Source organism: Crocodylus porosus, unplaced genomic scaffold (genome assembly GCF_001723895.1).
Source record: "Crocodylus porosus isolate Cpor-Errol unplaced genomic scaffold, CroPor_comp1, whole genome shotgun sequence".
Classification (NCBI taxonomy): domain Eukaryota; kingdom Metazoa; phylum Chordata; order Crocodylia; family Crocodylidae; genus Crocodylus; species Crocodylus porosus.
In genome coordinates, this window is record NW_017728920.1 from 8,340,385 (window position 1) to 8,362,500 (window position 22,116).

The following is a 22,116-nucleotide window of genomic DNA, read 5'->3' on the forward strand; positions in this document are numbered from 1 at the left end:
ACAATCACTTTTAATTAACACAGGTCACTAATTAAACCGCTTGGTGCTGCATCCCACAGTATATGTAAAAGTGTCCTTTGTTGCTATGGTTATTAAGAGGGATTTCAGTCAAGAGAACAAAACAGAGACCTCCCTGAAACAATCTGGAAGAGGCAGTTCAAAGCCTGAGCTATATGGAGCCCAGAATAGAAGAAAGAGTGGCTAGGAGCAGGGGAGATGACAGTTGTGCCTTACTGGGCTGTGCTGTCAGATACAGCTGGTTATGGCCACATCACTGGATACACTGGCATTACTGAAAACCCAGCCCAGTAAAGAGAAATAAGGTGGGAAGAAGTGTGGACCAGGACAGGAATTATCAGGCCTCCGACTGGTACGACCAAAAGACTTTAGAAGGGCAACACTGAGGCTATACAGCTAAGCCAAGATCCAGCCATCTCCCAAGCAGCAGTTTCCTAACCTCCTATTAAGAAGAACTCAACATGAAGTAGTTTATCGAATATCTGACCATGATTTTTCATTGCATGAAATATGTATGCCTACTGAAAGAGAATGGACAGGGTAGTATTATTCAGCCAGTACATTACATTAGTCAACTATTTTGCCAGTCTGAATCAGTAAGTTATTTAACAAATAATGTTAATGGTAGTCATTCAACTCAATAACTGATCAAGTACCATTCATGGATTAAATTATTGCCAAATAACAGCCATTTTCGGTGTCTAATGGATTTGAACATTTTTTCTTATGTTCAGCAACTCTTCGTCCACTGAAATTATATTTTACATAGGGCTTCTTTCCACTGGGATTTTCAAAGTATAATTTCTTAAAGTAATAGCTTTCTTGTTTTTCAAACACAATCAAGTCACTAGCCTTCCACAAGTAAAATCTGCCTCCCAAGCTCTTTTCCATATAGCCTTTTCTTAAAAAAAAACCAGTTTGGTAATTCTAAATGGAAAGCATTTATTTTTCATCCAATCTGAACTTAAATAGCTAAGCAAGTTTACTCAAACTTCCTACTGAACAGACAAACTAAATTACTGTCAGAAAATGACCAGTGTGCAACTGCTGACAGCTTACTGAAAACTTCCACTTAAAATGCATGTCCAAAAGGTAACCAAGATATTACTAAATTAAGAAAGTGATATTATAATACTGAAAATATTTTAACAATATATTTTAACAATAATATGTCCAGTTCAGGCCAAATAATTTCAAAAGGAATACAGAATAAATAGAAATAGTCCAGAGATGGACAACAAAAATTATTAGAGACTATAGAATGTCTTCTGTATGAAAACTGAGTCAATATATTTAGGGTGAATGATGGGATGGGATTTAGGTGCATGTAAAAGTGTATGCTATAGAGGAGGTCACTCTTCTCTCACAACATAAAACCAAAGAAAGGGAATAGTGAATGTACATAAGAAAGAATGAAAAAGGATAACTTTATATAGAAAATATTTAACCTGTGGGCCTCAAAGTAGGATGCAAAATATTGCTAGATATTTATATGGTTAATTATACTTAACAATAACTGGTATTTAGGGATACATACAAGCCATTAAACATTTGGATTTAGGAGGAAACTTCCTCTAATTGCATGTTATCACATTATCATCCATTATTAAAACGTAGCTATTTTTCTGATATATCTGGCATTAGCTGCTTTCAGAGAAAGCATACCAGCTTTGAAGAATCATTGGTCCATCTGATAAGTTCAGGCAAAGATGAAGCCTGAAAAATTTCTGCCCAGAAGATGAATGCTTTGGAGCAATGAGTATATGAAAAGTAGTTCTAATCTAACAAATAGTCATTATTAACTATAGTGCCCTGTGTGCCTGATGCAGAGGAAGTGAAGAAACATTATTCCATTATAGTATTCGTACACTTTTTGTCAGAAATTGATAAGTTATGATCCCCCCTGTCCATTGCTTGGATGCACTGTAAGGTCTTACGCGCAGTCTATCTGCATATGAGGACAGATCTGCTCAGCCATGCTTCCTAGCCCTCCCACTACCAAGGGAGAAGGAAGAACAGTTTTTGATGAAGAGTCACAGTAAGTCATGCCTTACCAACAAAGCTGGGTGACATCATGAAAGACACATGGGACACAACTGAAAGCAAATTTGCCCTTTGGAATTATATAGAAAGGAGGGGGATAAAAAATAAAGATGAGACCAGGGACTGGAGTGTCTATGGAATGTACCTTGATTCCATACTGTGGGCTGGAAAGTCTCACACTGGGATTTACCTTCAAGCCTTCATCCAATTGGAAAGAGAACCCCTCTGTCACAGAAGCCCCAGATCCCGCCATCCCGCCCCCCCCCCTCCCCCACCAATATAGTCTTACAATGCTTTTTCTTTTTCACCCTGGGATAAAAATCACAGGTAAATCCCACACTGATTTTTTTAAGTCTCCTTCCCACCCAGATAGAGTCTTGCAAGTCTCCTTCATTTGTCTACATGCCAAAAAAACCCTTTAATCTGTTTATCTGGACACAGTCACTTGGCCAGGAAGATTCTGGAAAACTGAAATAAAAGTATTTCAAAAACATAGCTATACAATTCTAAACCACATTTCCAAATGAAGGAGGGTGTTATATTTGACTTCCCCAAGAAGTTCTGGGCTCTAAAGTCAATGGTTTAGTGCTGTATTCTTTGCATTTTAAGCCAGGCATTCTGCTTTGTGATACAGACTGTTCTGACACCCAATACCTCAGTCAAGAATGTAATGTAAAGACCTTAATGACCTCTGGGTATCTACTGTAATTAATCCTCAAATTCTCTATCAACTAAAGACCCTTATTCACAGAAAACCTAACAAAGATTAGCTCATGTTTCTTTTCCTATGCCTGCCATTAGAGAAAGAATGAGTGGGGGGTGGAGTTTGGAATCAATCTTTTAAAGGTGATGGTATTAACTATCCTGGAACATGCTACGATAAAAGAAGCCTCATAATGCTGCAAAAGGCCTGCCATGTACACTTGTTTTTCAGAATAAATATTAATATCAAAGCCTCTACATTAAATTCACTCGTACCTGTTCATCTGAGCTTTGGAATTCTTATACTGTCATCACTGCTTGTAAGGCCAAGGGTCAACAGGAGTCTGCAAATTGCAAAGGCATTTGGCATACTACTCAAAACTGTACCTCTGGCCCTGAATTTTTGGAACATTCTCAGCTCTATAGTGACCAAGAAATTGGCTCTGTTAAAATCAGTTTGTAATATATTAGGATTGCAGCAGTTTTTCAACAGGGCACAATGAGATGTCTTAAAATAGTAACCTCTTTTTACATTTCATCTTACTGGCTTTGCCCTTTTAGTTTTACCTGGGACAGCAGCCATGGGTAAGTATCTAATTGATAGGGATTTTTCCATTTGATTTTTTTTCCAGGTCAAGTTAATACTCCAGTTTTGTCTTGCCTCCATTTGTCCTATTAAATACTATTTTATATAACTTTTTCCAGAGTCCTATTGGACAATTACCTAAGGTCACTGAAACAAAGACTGTGTCAGTGGAAAATCCTTTTCAATTGCTGGCTTTCCCTCAAGCCCAGCACACTGCACATACCTGATGGAGATAATACAGTACCTTGCATACCTGCGGGACCAAAATCTTGCCTGGTGAGGAATACTGCATGGTCATGGTATTCGGCATGCTCTGGATCCGAGCGCTGCTGGGAATGAGCCCAGCGGCAGACCTGCTCCAGGCTCCGAGAAGGGTTCCCTCGCTCAATCAGGCTGACAGACTAGTTGGGAAAGAAAACAAAGGCAAGTAGGTTAGCAGGAAAATAACCTTAGCCAGGGTTTGGAGGCAAATATAGGATGGAGAACCCCCTGACATTTTAGATATGCAACACCATCACCACCAATGGAGGCTGCTGATATACAGTAAACAATAATACAGTAAACTGGAAAGGTATAATTTGACCAAGGACTTAAAGGTAAACACCTACTTCTTCTGAAAAGCTGTGTTAGTACTTCATACAGAGCACAAAGGATCTGACTTTTAAAATGACCCATAGTTAGTAAGCTACATACCACTCAATCTACTGCAGAAAGACTAAAGGCTGAGGCATCACTGTCAAGAATGCATCCTGTGGTTTCAGGAAGTAAAAGGTCAGAACTCAGATATTAAGCCATCCTATGACAAGATAACAGGACCTCTAAAACCTTAACAGCTCCCCACTTGGCTATATGGCTGCTCAGTAGCAGAACAAAAGGAAGGAGAGGCTAAGTGTAGGCAGTAGGGTGCACTTGGGTTGGTGCAAAGTTTAGGGGATTAGTACCCAATAGTTTTTTGACTGAATTGCTCTATGATTTTATAGCTAATAGATTAAAAGCCCTTCAAAGCACTGAGGCTTGGAGCTTTGTTTCCACTGGTAAATGTTCACTGATTTTTCATATCACTTCCAGTAAAGGCACCTGGTTCCAATTTTTAAAGGCATTTAGGCACTTCTGCACAGTGCTGCAGGACCTTGGTAACATAGCTTAGTCCCATTTTCAAAAGAGGCATGAAAGAGTCTAAATTTCACTGAAAGTTAATGGGAGCTGGGGACCCAAGTCATTCTGAAAATGTGATTGTACTTGTCACTTACACCTGGCAAAACTGAGCGTAGCAATGCCCAGTTTTGAAAACTTGAACCATACATCTAAGATCCTTATAAACATCAGCATTTGAGACTCTGTGATTCATTTATGGTAACTTCCTTGATTCTAATTTTATTTTCTTTTACCCCCTAAATCAATTATTGGAGCAACTATTTTCTAAAAATTCTATGGAAATATACTTACCACAAAGGTCTCAACTCCTATGGTGCATCTGCTTTGCAGACATTTCTATCTGCTTCACCGGTTATAAACTAATTGTTGAACTGACACATCTTTAAGACTATGAGAAACTTTGTCTCTTCTGTGATTTTTTAAAAAATTTTTATAATATAAAATCCAAATCAAGAAGCAAAAAACAAACCTAGGAAACTGCCTTGAGATTTCAGGGCAACTTTATCAGTAATCAAGAGGAAACATTAAATCTGTTTACTCTATCATAGTTTATCAGCCAGGGGCTATATGAGGATTCCAGCAGCAATTGCTCATAGGTATCTAGTAGCTGACTGAGCTGTTCCTCAAATGCGGATTCAGACATCTGAGCATTACCTTCTAGGGTTGCCAACCCTCCCGGATTGGCCAGGAGTCTACTGGAATTGGTACCGATCTCCCAGTGACTAGTGAAAGCAATCCAGAAAACTGATATTGTGAACAGGTTGAACAGTACAATTAATTTCATTATGTCATGGTAGGGAAAAAACATCTCCCAGAATAGCTTCAGTCAGAGTTGGCAATCCTATTACCTTCTTGTGCTCCTCTGAACCCAAACAACCATGAGGCCTTAGGCATCATACAGGATCCCCAATGGCAGAGATTTAACTTAGAATCATAGAAAATGAGGGTTGGAAGTGACCTCAGGAGGTCATCTGGTCCAACTCCCTGCATACAAAATGAGGTGTTTAGATTTTCATCCCCTCCCCCTCCATTTACAACCTCTTAGCTGCCACTTTTTGATATTTAATTCTGTCTACCTTCAATATATCATCACTAAGCTAGGCCAGGCCATGAACCTGATACCTGCCACACTGTAGGCTGTCTCAATCTTTTCCTTATACCCGTGGGAAATAATGAGAATCATTTCTAGGGTGCACTGTGTTTCTGCTCACCAAGAATATTTATGTGGTAACCAGTATTCTCCTGGAAAATGCTAGTGGGTTTTTTTACCTACAACAGCTTACACAATGTCTCTTTTCTTCAGCTGGCAGGATTATTTATGTACTACACATAGGAAACTACACTGATGAGTTGGTCTGCGTAGAGATGCATGAATCTTCCAGCTATGTTCTCAACAGGGTAATGAATTGCCTTAAAAAGTGCACCAAATTGCATTATGTTCTAAGGAAAATGCTTTGAATATCACATTCAAACAAGCTTTATAAAGTCTCTTCTGACAAATCAGTCAAAAAAAAAAAACCAACATTAAACTCTCCCATGCTGTTTCTCACCATATTTATCCACTATTAAAAGCTACAGTCTTTGAGTGTTGTAGTCTAGTCAGCAGCCCCTTACACAACTGCTAGGTCAAGGCCAGAACTTCAGAAACCATGGCCTTAAGTCTCCAAATAACCTCCAAGGCCTGCCTGTTTTGCTCACCTAACTCCTCAGGAGCCACTGCTAAAAAAAACAGCTTAGCACCAGCTCTGTTGTATAGACACAGGCATTTCTTAAGCAGCTTCTTAGCTAGAGAAAACTGTGGCTTCTCCATTTCCAGGAGCCTGAATAAAGGATCCCCCCTCCCGTTTTTTAATACCAGGCAATTCATGTTTTGCCAGAAACTTCCAACAGATTCTTTTTCATTGTTTCCTATTCCAGAACTGATACTGAGTGACTTGGGTAAGTCTGAATGACTGCCTAGTAAAAGGAGTGCTTTTATTCATTTAAATATAACACTGCCAGCAACCAACAGACCAGTTACACTGATGTAAACATGACATTAGTTTGGCTCCTTAAACTTTGTATGTAGACCTTCTAGTGCAGGACCTTTAATAAGAGTATCTCAGAGCGCTCCACGACAGCTGGCCAGTCTCACATCAGCCTTGTTATTCAGATACTATTATCCCTACTTCGCAGATGGAGGCATAAGCACAAGGAGGTCCAAGATCACACTGCAAATAAGTGACAAATCAGAATTTGAACCCATAACACCTGACTCCCCTTCATTCAGAGGCAACCTTGTCCCATGAGTTGACGAGAAAACTAATCCTCTGTTAAATATTGCCCTTATCACTAATTCAGTGTGCGACCCTGGACAATTTTCGTGGCCTCTCTGTGAGTTGGCTTCCTCATTTGGAAGAACTTACCTGATGGACCTTTATAAGGATTGGTTAACCTTCATCCCAGGCTGTAAGGATGTGAATCACCAGGTCCCAACTCAGACAAGCATTTAAGTGCTTAAATCCATCTCTGCCCATGACAGCATTTACGCAATTGCTCAGCTGGACTGCAATGTGTCTGGAGCATGAGCAAGAGAGCTGTTATGAATAGCAACAGTCTTCTGAATCAGGGTTTAAGTGTTCAATATTATTGTCATTAGACTTTATGCCAGACTTGCTTTGAACCAATTCCCCTTGGTGAATGGTGACAACTGACTGTTGTGCCTCTCCTCAAAATGAGCCCTTTCCTTGCAGCTGTGTACAGTAAACAAAAAAGCATAAACCAAATTCTTTAAGGTCTAAAAAAAAAAAGGTGCTTCTCCTATCTGCACAGCACTGTGACAGAAAATCCCTGCAACTAAAAATTAACTTCAATTCACCAAACAAGATGATAATTACAAAGAAATTAACTCTGCTACACTCCACACAGACCCAGCTCAGTGCTGTAATCAGCAGCCACAGGGATACTGTACCATACAGATATGCTCATGTTTGCTTTCTGTAAAAGGAAACATTTTGGAGTCTAGAAACTTCAGCAAGCCTCACATGAGAGACAGAGTCAAGATAGTTTCCATTCCTTTTGCAAAGCAAGAGCATATTACAGCTGCTAAAAGCAAATGGAACACTGGCAATTTTTCATATTTAAACAGAAATCCATCGCCCTTTAAATTTTAGCAAAAGATCAAAAACAGCTATTCAGAGCAAAGAATTTACCTTATTCCACTCAATTTTACACTGCTACTCTCTGGTATTGCCCTAATAATAATTTTATCTGCATTCAAAATGAACTCTTCTCCACCTTTTTTTTCCATCTTCCAAGGTTCTGTGTTGAAATCCCGTTTCTTGCGGACTTTCTGCGGTTACAATCATATCGCAAGAGATTTGGATGTCACGCATCCTCACAGAGGACTGGTTCAAGGAGAACCATGGCTGAGAAGATCCCTAATTCTAACAATAATATACAACTAGACTGAGTCATCCTCCCAGACACATGCACACCAATCTAAAAGCACCAAGTCTAGACAGAAGGGAAAATTGCGGGGGGCGTTATTTAAGACGTAACCCAGTCTGGACATTCACTGCCTCCCTAAACTTAAGCCTGATTACACTTTATATTATGATCTCCCTCCCCCATGCCCCAGATGGCATCTTCTGCTCCCTCAATCCCTGTCCTTACCTGTCGGTATCCCACCATAATCATTCTGACCAGAACAATGTTAATGTGAACCCCCAGGGACTCATCATGGTATATTTCATCCACCTATAGAGAAAAACAAGACAAAAACACAGTTAAAATAATGCAAATCCTTTGAAAAATGAATTTAGAAGATCCAGAATACAATTATCCTATTACCTTTTTCTATCTCAGAGATACTCTGCAGATTGCTACCCCAGGGATTTACCCATTTCATTTGCAGATACTAGACGTACTAATATCAGCTGCAGTCTTTGCCTTTCATACATATTCTATATGCAAAGATCTCCATGTCACAGTTGTTGAGGTACAGCAGGAGGATTTATGCTATAATCTGGGTTCAGAGGATATGATGCAACAGCCTTTACTGTAACAAAAATGTTTGGGTATTTAAAACCTTCAGGAGAAAAACCATCCTTGTGCATGATGGGTCCATCTGCACATGCAGGTAAAGGCATGATGGGATCTAACGCATGGTCCACACAATTGCATCTCTTGCATTGCCACAAATATATGGCAGGAGACATGATTGTGGGTGCTGGTGTGTGCTTATTGCTAGTGCAGGGGAATTACATCCCCCTCAGCTGATGGGGCTCCCAGCCATGCTAGCTCACCATGTAGTCCCACAGCAAGGAGCCCCATCAGCTGACCTGGTCTCCCACTTGGGGGGGGCACCTCCAGGGTCCCCATGGCAGGGATGCTGCAACTGATGTGGTGTCCCAGCTTCAGGGGTGCTTTCATTCACTCCCATGGCTGAGAAACTGCAACTGACTTCATGCACCAACTGACAGGGGTGTCTGAAGCATCCCCACCAGGTGGGAACCCTATCAATTGATGGGGCTCCCAACCACAGAGGCATGTGCTCCTGCAGCTGAGAGCCAGCTTCAGCTGGGAGCTCCTACACTCAGGATTGCATGCTGGTCCCCCCACCTGGGAGCTCTAATTAGCCGACGTGGCTCCCAGCCACGAGGGCCCCTGGCCACACATTCAATTAATGGCATGATAGGAAGCAGCTACAAAGTTATTACAAATATTCTGTGGAAGAAATGTTTAGCTGATTCCTCTTTTTATCACACCATTAACTAAATAAATGTGTGGCCAAGTAACCACTTAAAGTGTAATTAACTGGTTACACCTATCATGCCTTAAGTGAAATGTGCAGATGGGGCCAGTGTCTCCAAAGCATTTTGTTGCTAACCACTTAGAGCTAAAGCTGTTATACATGTAGTGTAGCCAGTGACCCAACCCATTGCTGTGTGGTGAGACTCTACCATACAAGTCTGACATGCCCTGACACCAGAGGTGGCCAGGGGTGCCTCTAAGACACGATCCTGGAGTGTTCTCACACCTTTCAGGTGCCCCCCTCCGATGTCTGCTGCTTCACCACTGACAGGCGATGCGTAGGGGGCAGGGGGCACATCCCCCCTCCCCCCCCAAGATTGTCCACCACCGAAGCCGCTGCTGGCTTCTGCAGACAGTCGCCTTTTGCACACACCCCTCGCTGCTGACGCAGCTGGTGGTGGCTGCAAGCAGTTCCCACTTACCGCTTGCCACCCTCCCCGCCATGACCCTGTCCCGCTGCTGATACCACCGGCAGCAGCTGTGAGCAGTCCCCACTCACCCCCATGATGCCCCCCGGTCTCAGGAGGCACCAGTCGTTCATGACTACTGAGAATAGACTGAGATGCTCCAAAGTTCACCTCCCTGACCTCTGGTACCTCAGCTTTACCTGCCTCACCTAGGTCTTGCCAGCTCAACAGAAGGGATGCTGCAAGCTAGCAGAATCACACCCTTATCCGGTCACATACTCAGAAAAGATGGATTCACTCTTCTGGATAAGAAGCCTGCTAGTATGGTCAAATACTCTGAAATCACACTTATCCTGATTATAAGCAAGTTAAAAGATAACAGAAAGATTATAAAAACAAGAGCAAACATAAGAAATCAGTAATATGTTGAGATGCAGACGGAGGTATAAGAACACGCAAACAAAAGACAATATCAGAACAACAATTTGACCTTACCCTGCATCTTAAACCTAAGACTGCAGCTCCTACCTAGCTCAAGTTAGAAAACACCTTATGCCCCTGAACGTTCTGCCAGGACCTTCTGCAAGTTCTCCAGTTAGCCTGCTTTACTCAGCCCCCTGACTAAGGCCCTAAAGCTGCTCCCTATTCTGGGGGGAAAAAATGAAAGACCAAAAATTCCTCTCAAAGCAAAATGTAAGTACAGTTTCTGATCTGATAATTTACATACAGCATCCATGGGATTCTTGGGGGAGCCCACACCATATATATAACTTCCTGTCCCTTCAAAGGTGTGTGTTTACCAGAATAAAAGTCTCTTCTGATTTAATTACAACCAAGAGAATACATGCATCCTTTCAGCCACAAAGATTACTAATCCAATATCCTAAAGATACTCTCTCACACTTAATTTCCCTCCTGTGAGAAATATCCTCCCAAATGATATTCTTACAAGTCTTTTCCTTTGAAATGTCTGGAAGGGCATGTTGGATGACTAAACAAACTCATGTCAGACACTCATTCTCAGCAATTACTTCTATTGTGAATAGGTGAGGAATACAAGGTACTACACATTCTTGCCTGAAACACAAAGATATATAAAAATTACATCCTTACCAAATATCACAATTCAGTCAAACATAATAACAATTAGGCTAAATATAGCAGTGGCACTATCTATACATAAGGACTACACATGCCATATCAGTAAAACAAACTCAAGAAGACATGCATGACATCCCAAGAACCCTTCAAGCACGGTACATTTGTGACAGCAGGCAACCAACATAACTCTCAACTGATGGCAGCAAAAATAATATGCAAGGGATGGATGCAGGTTAAGGTCAGGAATGTTCTGCGGGTCCAGCAATCCAACCAGCTGGGCCATCATTCAGTGCTTTAGAATGGACATGAATGCTTTGATAAATCCCGGCACTAACCTCAGTCCTCCAAAAAAGCAGTTCCTGCTCATCCCCTGTAAGAGTCTCAGATACAAGTTTTCAAAATGTACCTTATAACATCCCAAGGTATACTGGGGGGTCCTGGTAGAACTGTCTTTGTTCCACTGCCAAGAGATCCTATCAGGGGTTATTTCTCAGTGGTAGTTGATAGCAGTACTGTCAGGGCCACCAGCAAATAATACAGAGATAAGAGGAATTTGGTATACTGAGGGTATGATACAATTCCTCTCACTCTCTTCCCTCTAGCATACAGGTCTCTTCCTCCCTCTCTCCTTGAACAACACAGCTTGAATTCTACTGTATAAGGTCTCTCCAGAACACCTCACCTTCTCCCTCTCTCCTCTTATTTCCATGCCATTCTCTTCCTTTTGCTTGCTTGTTACACAATCAACTTATGGAGTCCTCCAATTCCAGTTCCCATTGGAGCAGGAAGGGGTAAGATAACCTTCCCTCCATTTATTTAAGAAAAATATTATAAAGCAAAACCAATAGCAAGATGACAAGGGTAAAATATCCTTTCTTTCAGGGGCACCTATCACATAACCCAAATGAAAACTGGAACATAGTGGTTTGATTGTCTTCAAAGATGGCAAAACACAAACTCTTCAAAAGAAGTAACACTAAATAAATATTTTCTCACACACACACCCCCACACCCTACATACAGCCTGTTTAAATAATCTCCATGGTGATATTTAAACACTGCCCCAAAGTCCATCTTAAATCCATTCCCCCTCCTTCCCTCACTCCTATTCGGCTTCACAAAATTACACACAGCTGGATACAGAATTAACCTCTTCCCTTTTTTTTTTTTTAATACATCTCATTTTAAGAGGCAACATTTTCAAAAGGTTGTGTTCTTTGCTGCCTGGTGACATTGCTGCTGTTGTCAGTAGAGTCCAAAATAGCCCAATTTCCAAAGGAGATTACGTCAAATATAGAGCATCCTGGAATGAGTGGTTGCCTCCAGTGGAGAGGATGAATTAATTGAATGGAAGGAAATGTTTCATGTCCTAATAGCTTCATGTTTTATGAAGAAAAATGTCTTTTCTGGGAGAGGTAAAAGATCTTATGAAACCAAGTAAATTAGTCATTTGCAAGTCCATATCTCTTAGTTACACCAATGAGTCAAATCTGACCTATCACTTCAGAAGCCACAGAGAAATCCAAATGAAACAACAGTATAGTTTAAAGGGCCAGGGCCTTTTTAGGAAACAACAGATAAAATAAAATATGCATCAACATTTGTAGCTAGAGGCAATCTTACAAAGGGAAAAAATACAGCCTTGTGACATTTTCTTTCCCTTTTCTAGATGCCTAAAGAAGGTAGGAATGGATGCATGTACCCACTCCAAACTCACTAAATAAAAGGATTTTCCTCCATGTGGTTTTTTAAATTAGAAATTCAGGTCTTGAATCCCCTGTTGTTTCCTGGAAGAACTTTGGCCTGCTTGAGATCTAATAAGACCATGGCACTATATACCGAGCAGCATAAACTTGACTAATTGAGTGCAAAGTTGCTTTCTTACAAGCTGCCTACTTGTTTTTGTTAACACCTATTCAACTCGAGTGTACATAAAAAGATGAGAAAAGGTCTATGTCTTATTAATCAGTGCCCAACACCACTACAGTTAAGGAAAGGACTCAAAACACACTGGAGACCTCCAACAAAGATAAAAAGGAAAAACCAGATATTCTTTAAATATCTAAGATGAAGACAAGCAGAAAATGAAAGAAACCCAAAAGACCCCCAAAAAACCTGCAATAAGAACCTGGGAATCCAACCTGAGACACTTCCAAAGAATTCCATCATTCAGAAAGTGCTAAGCATTTTATTAAATCCCATAAACTCTGACAACCATCCCCATCAACTGCCTTCAGTTCAGCATAAAAAGTGGAGGTTCCCAAAAATCAACTGTCAGTTTAGAGGCCTTCCACCTTTTGTTATACCCAATGGAAGGGGGAAAAAATGAGTAAACTCGAATTGTTTTCTTTGCTTTAAGCAAGCTAAATCCTATGTCTACTTTCTCATTGCTGTTCCCAGTGGTCGTTACTCCCCACGCCACATGCCCCCGCCCCAACCCCTGCCTCCAGCTCAGGCCAGGCAAACTCCAGCTGGCAGCTCACGTCCCCTTCCCCATCCTTCAAGGAAGGGTTTTTTTGTAGTATTTCAGCAAGCCAGTAGATGCAGGACAATTCTGGGAACTATGGAAATGTGCCATTTCAGTACAAAGAGGCTCTGATTGATACCTATGCAGGTACTTGTTGGGATTATTATCTCTGTCATGAAATAATCTGTACCTAATGCAGCAAAAATAATCCTGGGCCTCAATTCTGATAGATTTGCAGTCCTGGGTCTCAAGATTTTTTGTTAATGTTGCTTCTTCTACTTCCCCAGTACATAAGTTAATCCTTTCTTTTTAGAAGCTACTGGTGTAGCCAGTAACAACCCCCTAGCTCAGCAATAGGCAACCTTTTCCAGCTGCGGGCTGGAATGACCCACCTCACATCAGAGGCAGGTGGGTGGGCAGGTGCTAGGAGCCATCCTCATCTGGTGATTGTCTCCACAGTGGCACAGGCAGAGTGCCCACAACCAAAGCCTGTCACCACTGAATGCCACTGAAGCCCGCATCCATAGGCTGGACCCAGCTTATGGGCCGTAGGTTGCTGACCCCTACTCTAGCTGGTCAGCTTCACCAGAAAGAAATTTTAAACAAAAGAACTACAGGGTCTAACAGCAACACCTGCAGCCCTCTATAAATACTTTAAAATCTAGTTGCTTCTGGGAGATGTAGTTTAACAAAACTAATACTTTATCGCAGTGCACACAAAAAGGAAGTTGTCTGAAAAGTGGACAAGCCTGAAACAGTAAGAAAGCTTTCTAAAATGGCTTTGTTAAGTCAGCCACTAAGGAAAACATCTGCACAAATCCCAAGAAAGCAAGTCTGTATGTACAGCTCCAGTGACAAAACATATACAACTGCAAGAAGCACATCTGCAGCCCTCACCCACTCACAAAACAGATGTGAATTTGGCAGCAAAACTTGTCTATAAAATATTTTGATTTTTATGTCATCAGCCTTGCTTTTGTTCAAGTGCCTGTCATATTAGCATTGCTACAGATGGTGGAACAGACAGAATGGGACTGGGAGTGATACGGAATTATTCACAGCTATCTTTTTTAGTAGGCCCCACTATCTCAGCTAAACCTCTGGAAATACAAAAACCAATTTCATCTGGAAGACATAGAACCATAGAATCATAGAAAATTATGGGTGGAAGGGACCTCAGAAGATCATCTAGTCCAACCCCCTAGTCAAAGCAGGACCATCCGCGACTAGATCACCCTAGCCAGGGCTTCTTTTAGCCAGGTCCTAAAAACTTCCAAGGATGGAAACTCCACAACCACTCTGGGTAACCTGTTCCAGTGCTTTTCTACCTTCCTCATGATAAAGTTTTTTCTTAATATCTAACCTAAACTTCTCTTGCTGCAACTTGAGAACACTGCTCTTTGTTCTGTCATCTGTCACCATTGAGAACAGTCTGGCTCCATCCTCTTTCGAACCTCCCTTCAGGTAGTTGAAGGCTGTTATTAAATCCCCTCTCAGTCTTCTCTTCTCCAGACTAAATGAGACTAGTTGCCTCAGCCTCTCCTTAGAAGTCATGTGCCCCAGCTCTCCAACCATTTTCAATGCCCTCCACTGGACTCTCTGCAACTTGTCTACATCCTTTCTGTAGTGGGGGCCCTATATCTGGACACATTACTCCAGATTTGGCCTCACCAGTGCAGAATAGAGGGAAAGAATCACTTCCCCCAATTTGTTGGCAACTCTCCAAATAATGCAGCCTAGTATGCCATTAGTCTTCTTTGAAACAAAGACACACTGTTGGCTCATATTCAGCTTATTGTTTACTGTAACCTGCAGGTCCTTTTCTGCACAGCTGCTGCATAGCCAGTCGATGCCCAGCTTGTACCAGTGCATAAGCCTGTTCCCTTTTAAGTGAAGGTCTTTGTGCTTGTCATTATTGAACCACATGACATTTCTTTTGGTCTAATCCTCCAATTTCTCTAGGTCTCTCTGAATCCTAGCCCTACCCTCCAATGTATCTACTACACCCCCTAGCTTGGTGTCATCTGCAAACTTGCTGGGGGTGCACTCCATCCCATCTTCCAGGTTACTGAGGAAGACATTGAACAAAACCAGTCCCAACACTGACCCTGGGGCACTTCACTTGATGCTGGCTGCCAACACATCCTCACATGTTCTCGATCAGATTTAAGGTAAAGGTGAATTTATGAACTGGACTGTCAGGAAACATTAGAAATTGACTGTCAAAACAGGGTAAAAAGGTCCAGTATATCAGTAAGAATGGTAAGCTAATTTAAATACTTTTCCTTACTTTATCCAAGACAGAAATATAGATCTTTGCCTCTGTCATAAGTTTCCAGACTGTATGAACATTTTAAATATGTAACCCAGATTTATGGGACCTTTTTATGGTTGAAATTGCAGATTCTGTAAAAATTCATGCAGATGTTGTATGAATCCAGAATTGCAATTTTCCAGACTAGTTGAGTACTTTTTAATGTATGGAGCCTATAGTTTATGGACCTGTTTTATGTCTGAAAGTTCATCAGTAAAAAAACTGGAGTGCTGGTCAGTTTTCAATAGTACAGAGTGTGTATTAATCATGCTCTTTGTTGTTTAATACAGCCACCAAGAAATCCTCATGTTTGCAAAAGTATCAATTTATGTCCTGACCCTCCAACTTCCTGTATACAAGCAGACACAGTATACAAGCCAAGCCCAGCAATACCAAAAAAACAAGCCTTTTTCACTTGCTCCTTCTCCACATACACCCAGGCCAACCAATTAGCACATGCTCAGGATTACTCTGGGCATAGACAGCAGTTACATTTATCATTTGATTGGCCCCCTGAAACTGCTCTACAGCCGTGTTGTGACACACATGCATGGCTGCAGAGCACTTTGAAAGTGGCAGATCATGTGACAAATTAACCCTCATCAAATGAGGGATCAGATAAAGTTGCTCCACTTTGGAGTGCCTTAGGGAAGTTTTGTTTCCTAGGGTTAATCTGTAGCATGACTGGGGCTGTCTGCAGGAAGGGAGGGGGAAAAGGGAGGCAGGATGAGCTGCTGGCTGGGGTTTGTCCAGTCTGAGTTGCAAGGAGGGGCAGATAGATTGGAGCCCCCCACCGCATGCCTTCCCCACCCCCAACGCCTGCCTCCAGCTCAGGTTGGACAAACTCCAGCCGGCAGCTCACGTCCTCTTCCCCATCCTTCCTCATCTTTCTGCAGAAAGCTGCAGAGCTGAGAGAGGGGGGACAGGGCTGAGGGAAAGGGGCAGCTGCTTGGCTGCAAGCAGGCTCCTTAGGTGAACATCTGTTGGGTTGGGCAGGAGTGCTCTAACTTATGGCACTTTATGTAAAGTGCCATGAGTTATAGCAGGGGCCTGCACATCTGTCAGCACGCTCTAAGCCATCTACTCTGCCTAATTGCTAAGTCTGAGTACATGCAAAGCAGGGGCAAGGGGACAAGGGTTGTTTCTCAGCAGTGGCCCAATACTTTGCAGGGCAGCATTATAGACATTACCTAAAGGAGTTGTCCCACAGGCTCCTGTAGTATGAACTACTAAAAGGCCACAAAAGTAGATTTTTATTCAGCAAGTACATTAGGTAAGCCAGCAAGCCCACTAAAAAGCAAAGATAATACATCACAAAAGGTTCTTTGTTCCTGAGTTCAGCTCAAGTGGTTCAATGCAACAATATTTCATAGCAGACTAGTAACTGTTACATAATATATTATGTAAAAATAATGGAATCTTTATTAATAAAAGACTCTCCACCATTCACATTCACCTGTCAAAACTTTGCTCTGAGAGTGGGAGAAATTGCCACTTATGTAAGCCTGGGCTACAGAATATGAAGATCAATGAAGTAAGTTTAAGCAAGGTTCTGCTGTACTGCAGTAGGGCTCACACCTTCAAACACTGGTCTTGCAAATCGTTTCATTCAAGTCAATGGAGAAAGTCATGTGAGTAAGGGATTACTGAAATGAAAAAGGATTCAGAATCAGGCCCATATTTGGGGCTGAAAAGGATTTTGTTATTCAGGCTGGAGTAGCCCTCATGGCTAGGGACAAACATTCAAAAAGCCCGAGCCTGGATTGATTCAATCTTTGCAGGTTAGTCTAACCTGGCTAGGCTGAATTGGTTTGTAACTGAAGATACATTCCAAAAATGCAGGCACAAGCCTACAGTGGCTCAGGCTAGAAGCCAGGAGACACTAGAGCAGCCCTCCTTTCCCTGCTACAATGCTGATCTGCAGGGGTACAGCCAGGCCCTGGCTGCATGCTCTGATTAGGGAGGGGTCCCCCACTTCTGTCCAGCCCAGCAGTGAATTGATAACACAATGTTTATCACGCCTAACTCAGTGTTTATCATCCCATTAAGAAAACAACAGAAGGACATTACCAGCTACCTGTTGATTCTGCCTTTGCCCCATCTGCCACAGGACAGCTCATAGTCCACATGTGGTCTGCTAGCTAATGCTGAAAGGTATCTGTATAAGACAGAGGGGATAGGACAATCCCTGCTTAGCAGGGAGTGGGGAGGGGAGGCAGGGAGCAGGAAGAAGCCAGACAGATGCCTGCAGTCTCTACCAAGCTCCAGCTAAGGAACAGAAGGGAGAGGCCAGTTCTGCTGTGCAGCAGGGAGCTCCACCCAGCCCAGAGAACATACTGGGATGCTGGGGGAGTCTAGTTTAACTTAAACCAGCAAGGGGCCTGGGGACAGACATTGCATAAACTGGTTTAACCCAAATCAGTTAGAAGTCTGATACTACATTCAACTAGGTTTATCTCAACTGGTTTCAGCCATTTTCAAACTGGTTTATGCGCATTGAACATCTGTTCTGTTACAGGTTTACACCAGTTTCTGATCACTTAAACTGGTTTATGTGTAATATCTGTCCCTAGCCCAGATGATTACACATAAGAAGGAGTCCAGACTTTTATAACAATGTACCTGCCATTCATTTACACTGTATGAATTAAAGTGTAAAGAATGCATGAAGAAACAGAAAGCAGGGTGCTACCAGGCATCAGTACTCCAAGATGCACTTCATAAGTACTATTTTTGTGCTTTAAACCGAAGAGGAAAGGCTCTAGTCTATGAGGTTCCAAAAGAAAAACAGTGTTAAACAACTGGTGAACGGGGGTGGAGAAAGGCTGCGACTATAAAGCTCTCATGCTGGTCCTGACAACAGATTGTCTACATTTTTTGAATGAGGGTTGAAGAAGAAAGCTTAGAACGGCAGTTCTTAATCAGGATGCCTTGAGATCTTTTCATGGGTGTCACAGAATGTGACAATGTTAGCACTGTTAGGTATGCAAACACGATTCACAAGATAAATGCAGAAAAGGCTGATTACAGATGTGAACCCCCCCCCCCCCCCCGAGCTTTACTTTAAGCTTGGTGTACCTCTGCACCAAGCCCAGCACATGCCCAGAAGAGGCATCACATTAGTTTGACCTTGCACAACGTCTGTATAGATTGTGTGCTTCAGTAAGGCTTTTTGGCGCTTTTATCTAGGAGCTAATTGCTCGTTTCGTTACTATGGAAAAATAAAGTGCAAACTAAATGGTGGCATTTTCTGAGGGGTGCCTTGAATCTAGTATGGAATGACTTGAGTCTCCAAAGGTTGAGAACCACTGCAATAGAGACAAAAGAATTAGTTTGGAATTGCCTTCTCAGCTGTGTTAACAGTTTATAACTTGACTGTTACCCTCAATCTTTTTATTCATACACAAAAGGTATGTCTACACTGCAAGCTCACTTGAGGCTCTTAGCCTATCCTGACCCATAATCCTGGATACAGAGCCCACAGTCCTACAGACCAGGGTTTTAGAAAGAAACAGTCAATTCTAGACCAGCAGAAGAGTATCTGCTCAGGCCAACCCCTGGAAACAGGTTGGAGAGGAAACAATCCCAGAGCAAGAGCCAGAGGTTGAGCCAAGTAAGCAGCAACCACCATCTTTGATATTATAATAAAGGAAGTGGCAACACACATGGGAGGGATTTCCAATGAAAGTACTGTTAGGTAAGACATTATGCACAATGGGGTGTCTTTGCCTCACCTGAGGGTGGTAGCCACAGCATCTGCCTTTCCCTCCATTCTACAGCCTTCTCCCCACATGTGATCCAAGATGGATTTAGTATAGAGAAAAATATTCATACAACTATTGATTCATTTCTACTAGTTAACAATGACTGTTAAGAAAAAAAAATAATCAAAATCAGGATCACAAGCTTAGCAAACATGAGCACATGTTTCAGCATATAATGCTCTCTTTGTAACTGTAACTTTGTAACTCTGACACACCAGTAGCCTGTTACAGTTATATAGTTACTAGTATTAAAGTATTGTTCCAGGAAGACTGGATTATAAATCCCAATGTATTAAGTGGAAAAATCCCTTTGGAACAGCAATTCTTGTTGTCCCAGTCCTTTTTGTTCACAGCATGCTGTCAGAGAAAGGTGAGGGGAAATGAAGTGCCTGTTTTGCAAGACTCTGCATACTATTTCAGCATTCTGCTGATGTTTGCCTGAATTTCTTCCAGTCCTGGTAGGTGATGCTTGAGAAACTCACATACAGGAGAAACTCAAGACACCCAATGAATTCCTGGGCAGGGCAAATTTCCAGCAGCTGCCCCATAGCTTATAATCCCTGTACTCCTTAGCAGGCTGTTCAGTCAGCAGGCAAGGAAAAAAATCTCCTTTGAACAGATAATTGGAATCCTATTACTAGCTTGGAAAAGATGCACTCTCTTCTGCAGATTAACACTCAAGGCTTCTCTGGCCTGGAATAATGCTAAAATCAATACTTTGACTACGCCCTTGTTCCAACAGTCTTGGCACCACAAAAAAGATCATTTCACTTCCCATGCAAAATGATTTATTTATATATTGTGTAAAAATACATTTCTCTCTATATATATGATTATATATATCTAAACTGATCCCGTTACAGAAAAACCAGATCCATGCTCCCGTGTACCCGTACAAAGGCCTGCTGGCCACCCATACCCGTTACAATGTCCGCAACCACGTGCAACACACACAAACTACAAACTCAGTCCTTTCTGGTCTCTCTGACCAGCCCTCCCTTCATGTCCACCTGTGCCCTGCTCCCAGGGTCAGGTACTCAGTTTACAGGGTCTCTTCATCATTGTCACTCCAGCTTCCACTGTAGGACCCGTTGCTGCTTCTGTTGTCACTGACACTATCCTCCGTCCCACTCATCTGTTCCTCTTCTCTGCTGTTGTTGCTCTCTTCTTCCCTTGGTGGGGGTTGAATGGTCCTGTGCCACGTGTCCCTGTGCCAGGTGGCGTTCACTGCATCTTCTCCATCCTCTGCTACCGATTTCTGGTAGCAGGTCCGGAGTTCACTCAGCTCCATCTTCACGCAGCCCACTACCTCCATGTCCATTGGTAGTACAGGAGCAGGTTCCAGGTCTTCCACAAGACACTCCTGACACAGGATACAAGCTGGTCAAACCATAGCGATGGACTCCCCTGGTTTTTGGTGAGGTGCCTATACAGCATGGCCTTGCTGGCTAGCCAGCTGATGCCACTCACCACTTCGCAGAGCTGCTGTACCCTCTTCCATACCTCCTGGGCACAGGTGCAGAGCCACAGGAGGTGCTTTATTATTTCGGTGGCCCCAGGGCAGTTGGGCCACAAGCAGCTGGGTCTCCCCAACTGCCCCTCTCTATGTCTCCAGGCCCTCACCAAGAGAGCTTGGTGAGCTATCAGCCAATTTAGGTCCCTGTGATCTTTGCACAGTTCCTTGTGGTGACTGCGCTCCCACACAGCTTGGCATGTGTCACCCAGGAGCAGGTCCACAGGTAACATGGCACCCCTTCATCTCACTATCTCGTGGATCTTCCTGTGGCTTTTCATGGTGGTTGGGCCCACATTCTGCAGGCTGTACACATTGCAGCATTGGTTCAAGGTCTCGTAGAACCAGGGCGATTCCATGATCCATGGCCTGTGGTTAGTCAGGGTGAAGATGCCCTGGTGCCTCAGAACGTGCCCTGCAAAGTACCTCATGAGACGCCATTTTGGTGCCTGCCTCCGTTGCCACCTTACAGATCGTGCTCATGTACTTTGCCCACAGGAACAGGAGGATCTCTGGCATGCCCCTGCCCCTGGCCCTCTTGTCCTTGTACAGTCTTCCGGGCAACCTTTTCCCATCTGAAGCCCCAGAAGAAGATGCACACAGCCCTCTGGATCCTACAGGCAACACACTTGGAAGGGGGGAAGGCCAGTGAGGTGTACAGAAGCACCGGTAACAACACCGCCTTCGTGAGCCCAACACACCCCCTCATGCACAGGGAATGCAAGTGCCACAAAATGCTTTTACACTTAGAAGAATTAAATCTGAAACTTACTCTGGCCATGTGGCTAGCTGCAGCTTCTGAACAGACCCACATGAAGAGATATAATAAAGGCATGGCAAGTAGACAAAAGTGTGGCCTTGCCATAGCACATAACTTAAAAGGGAAGGTTTGTTTTCTTTCCTTCCATGCACTTGAAATAACATTAACTGCCATTCCTTAGGCCATTTCAAAGGAAGGGCAGCCCAGCTCTCCCACAATGCATCACTTGGTCGTCACACCAGACGGCAAAGTTAACATGTTTAACGATTTCTTTGCCTCCGTCTTCCTAAATAGGGACCAGAACAGCCACCTCCCTGCTGGGCCCCCCTCCGGCCCTGGGGGAGGCACACCTGGACCACGGGTTAGCGAGGATTTAGTTAGGGAGCTTCTGGAGGGGTTGGACGTATTCAAGTCAGCCGGCCTGGATGATCTCCACCCTAGAGTTCTAAAGGAACTGGCCGAGGTCATTGCAAGTCCCCTGGCACAACTTTA

General features: G+C 42.9%; 1 protein-coding gene across 1 annotated transcript in view; it reads right to left on the minus strand.

Moving 5' to 3' along the window:
- Positions 1–22,116, minus strand: part of ADAMTS14 (ADAM metallopeptidase with thrombospondin type 1 motif 14) — a gene marked incomplete at its 5' end in the record, with an annotated part of 139,661 nt that overhangs the window by 49,712 nt on the left and 67,833 nt on the right. Inside the window, 2 exons of the mRNA XM_019538550.1 lie at positions 3,603–3,750; positions 8,159–8,242. Coding sequence (XP_019394095.1) covers positions 3,603–3,750; positions 8,159–8,242 — 232 coding nt within the window. The remainder of the gene's footprint in view (positions 1–3,602; positions 3,751–8,158; positions 8,243–22,116) is intronic.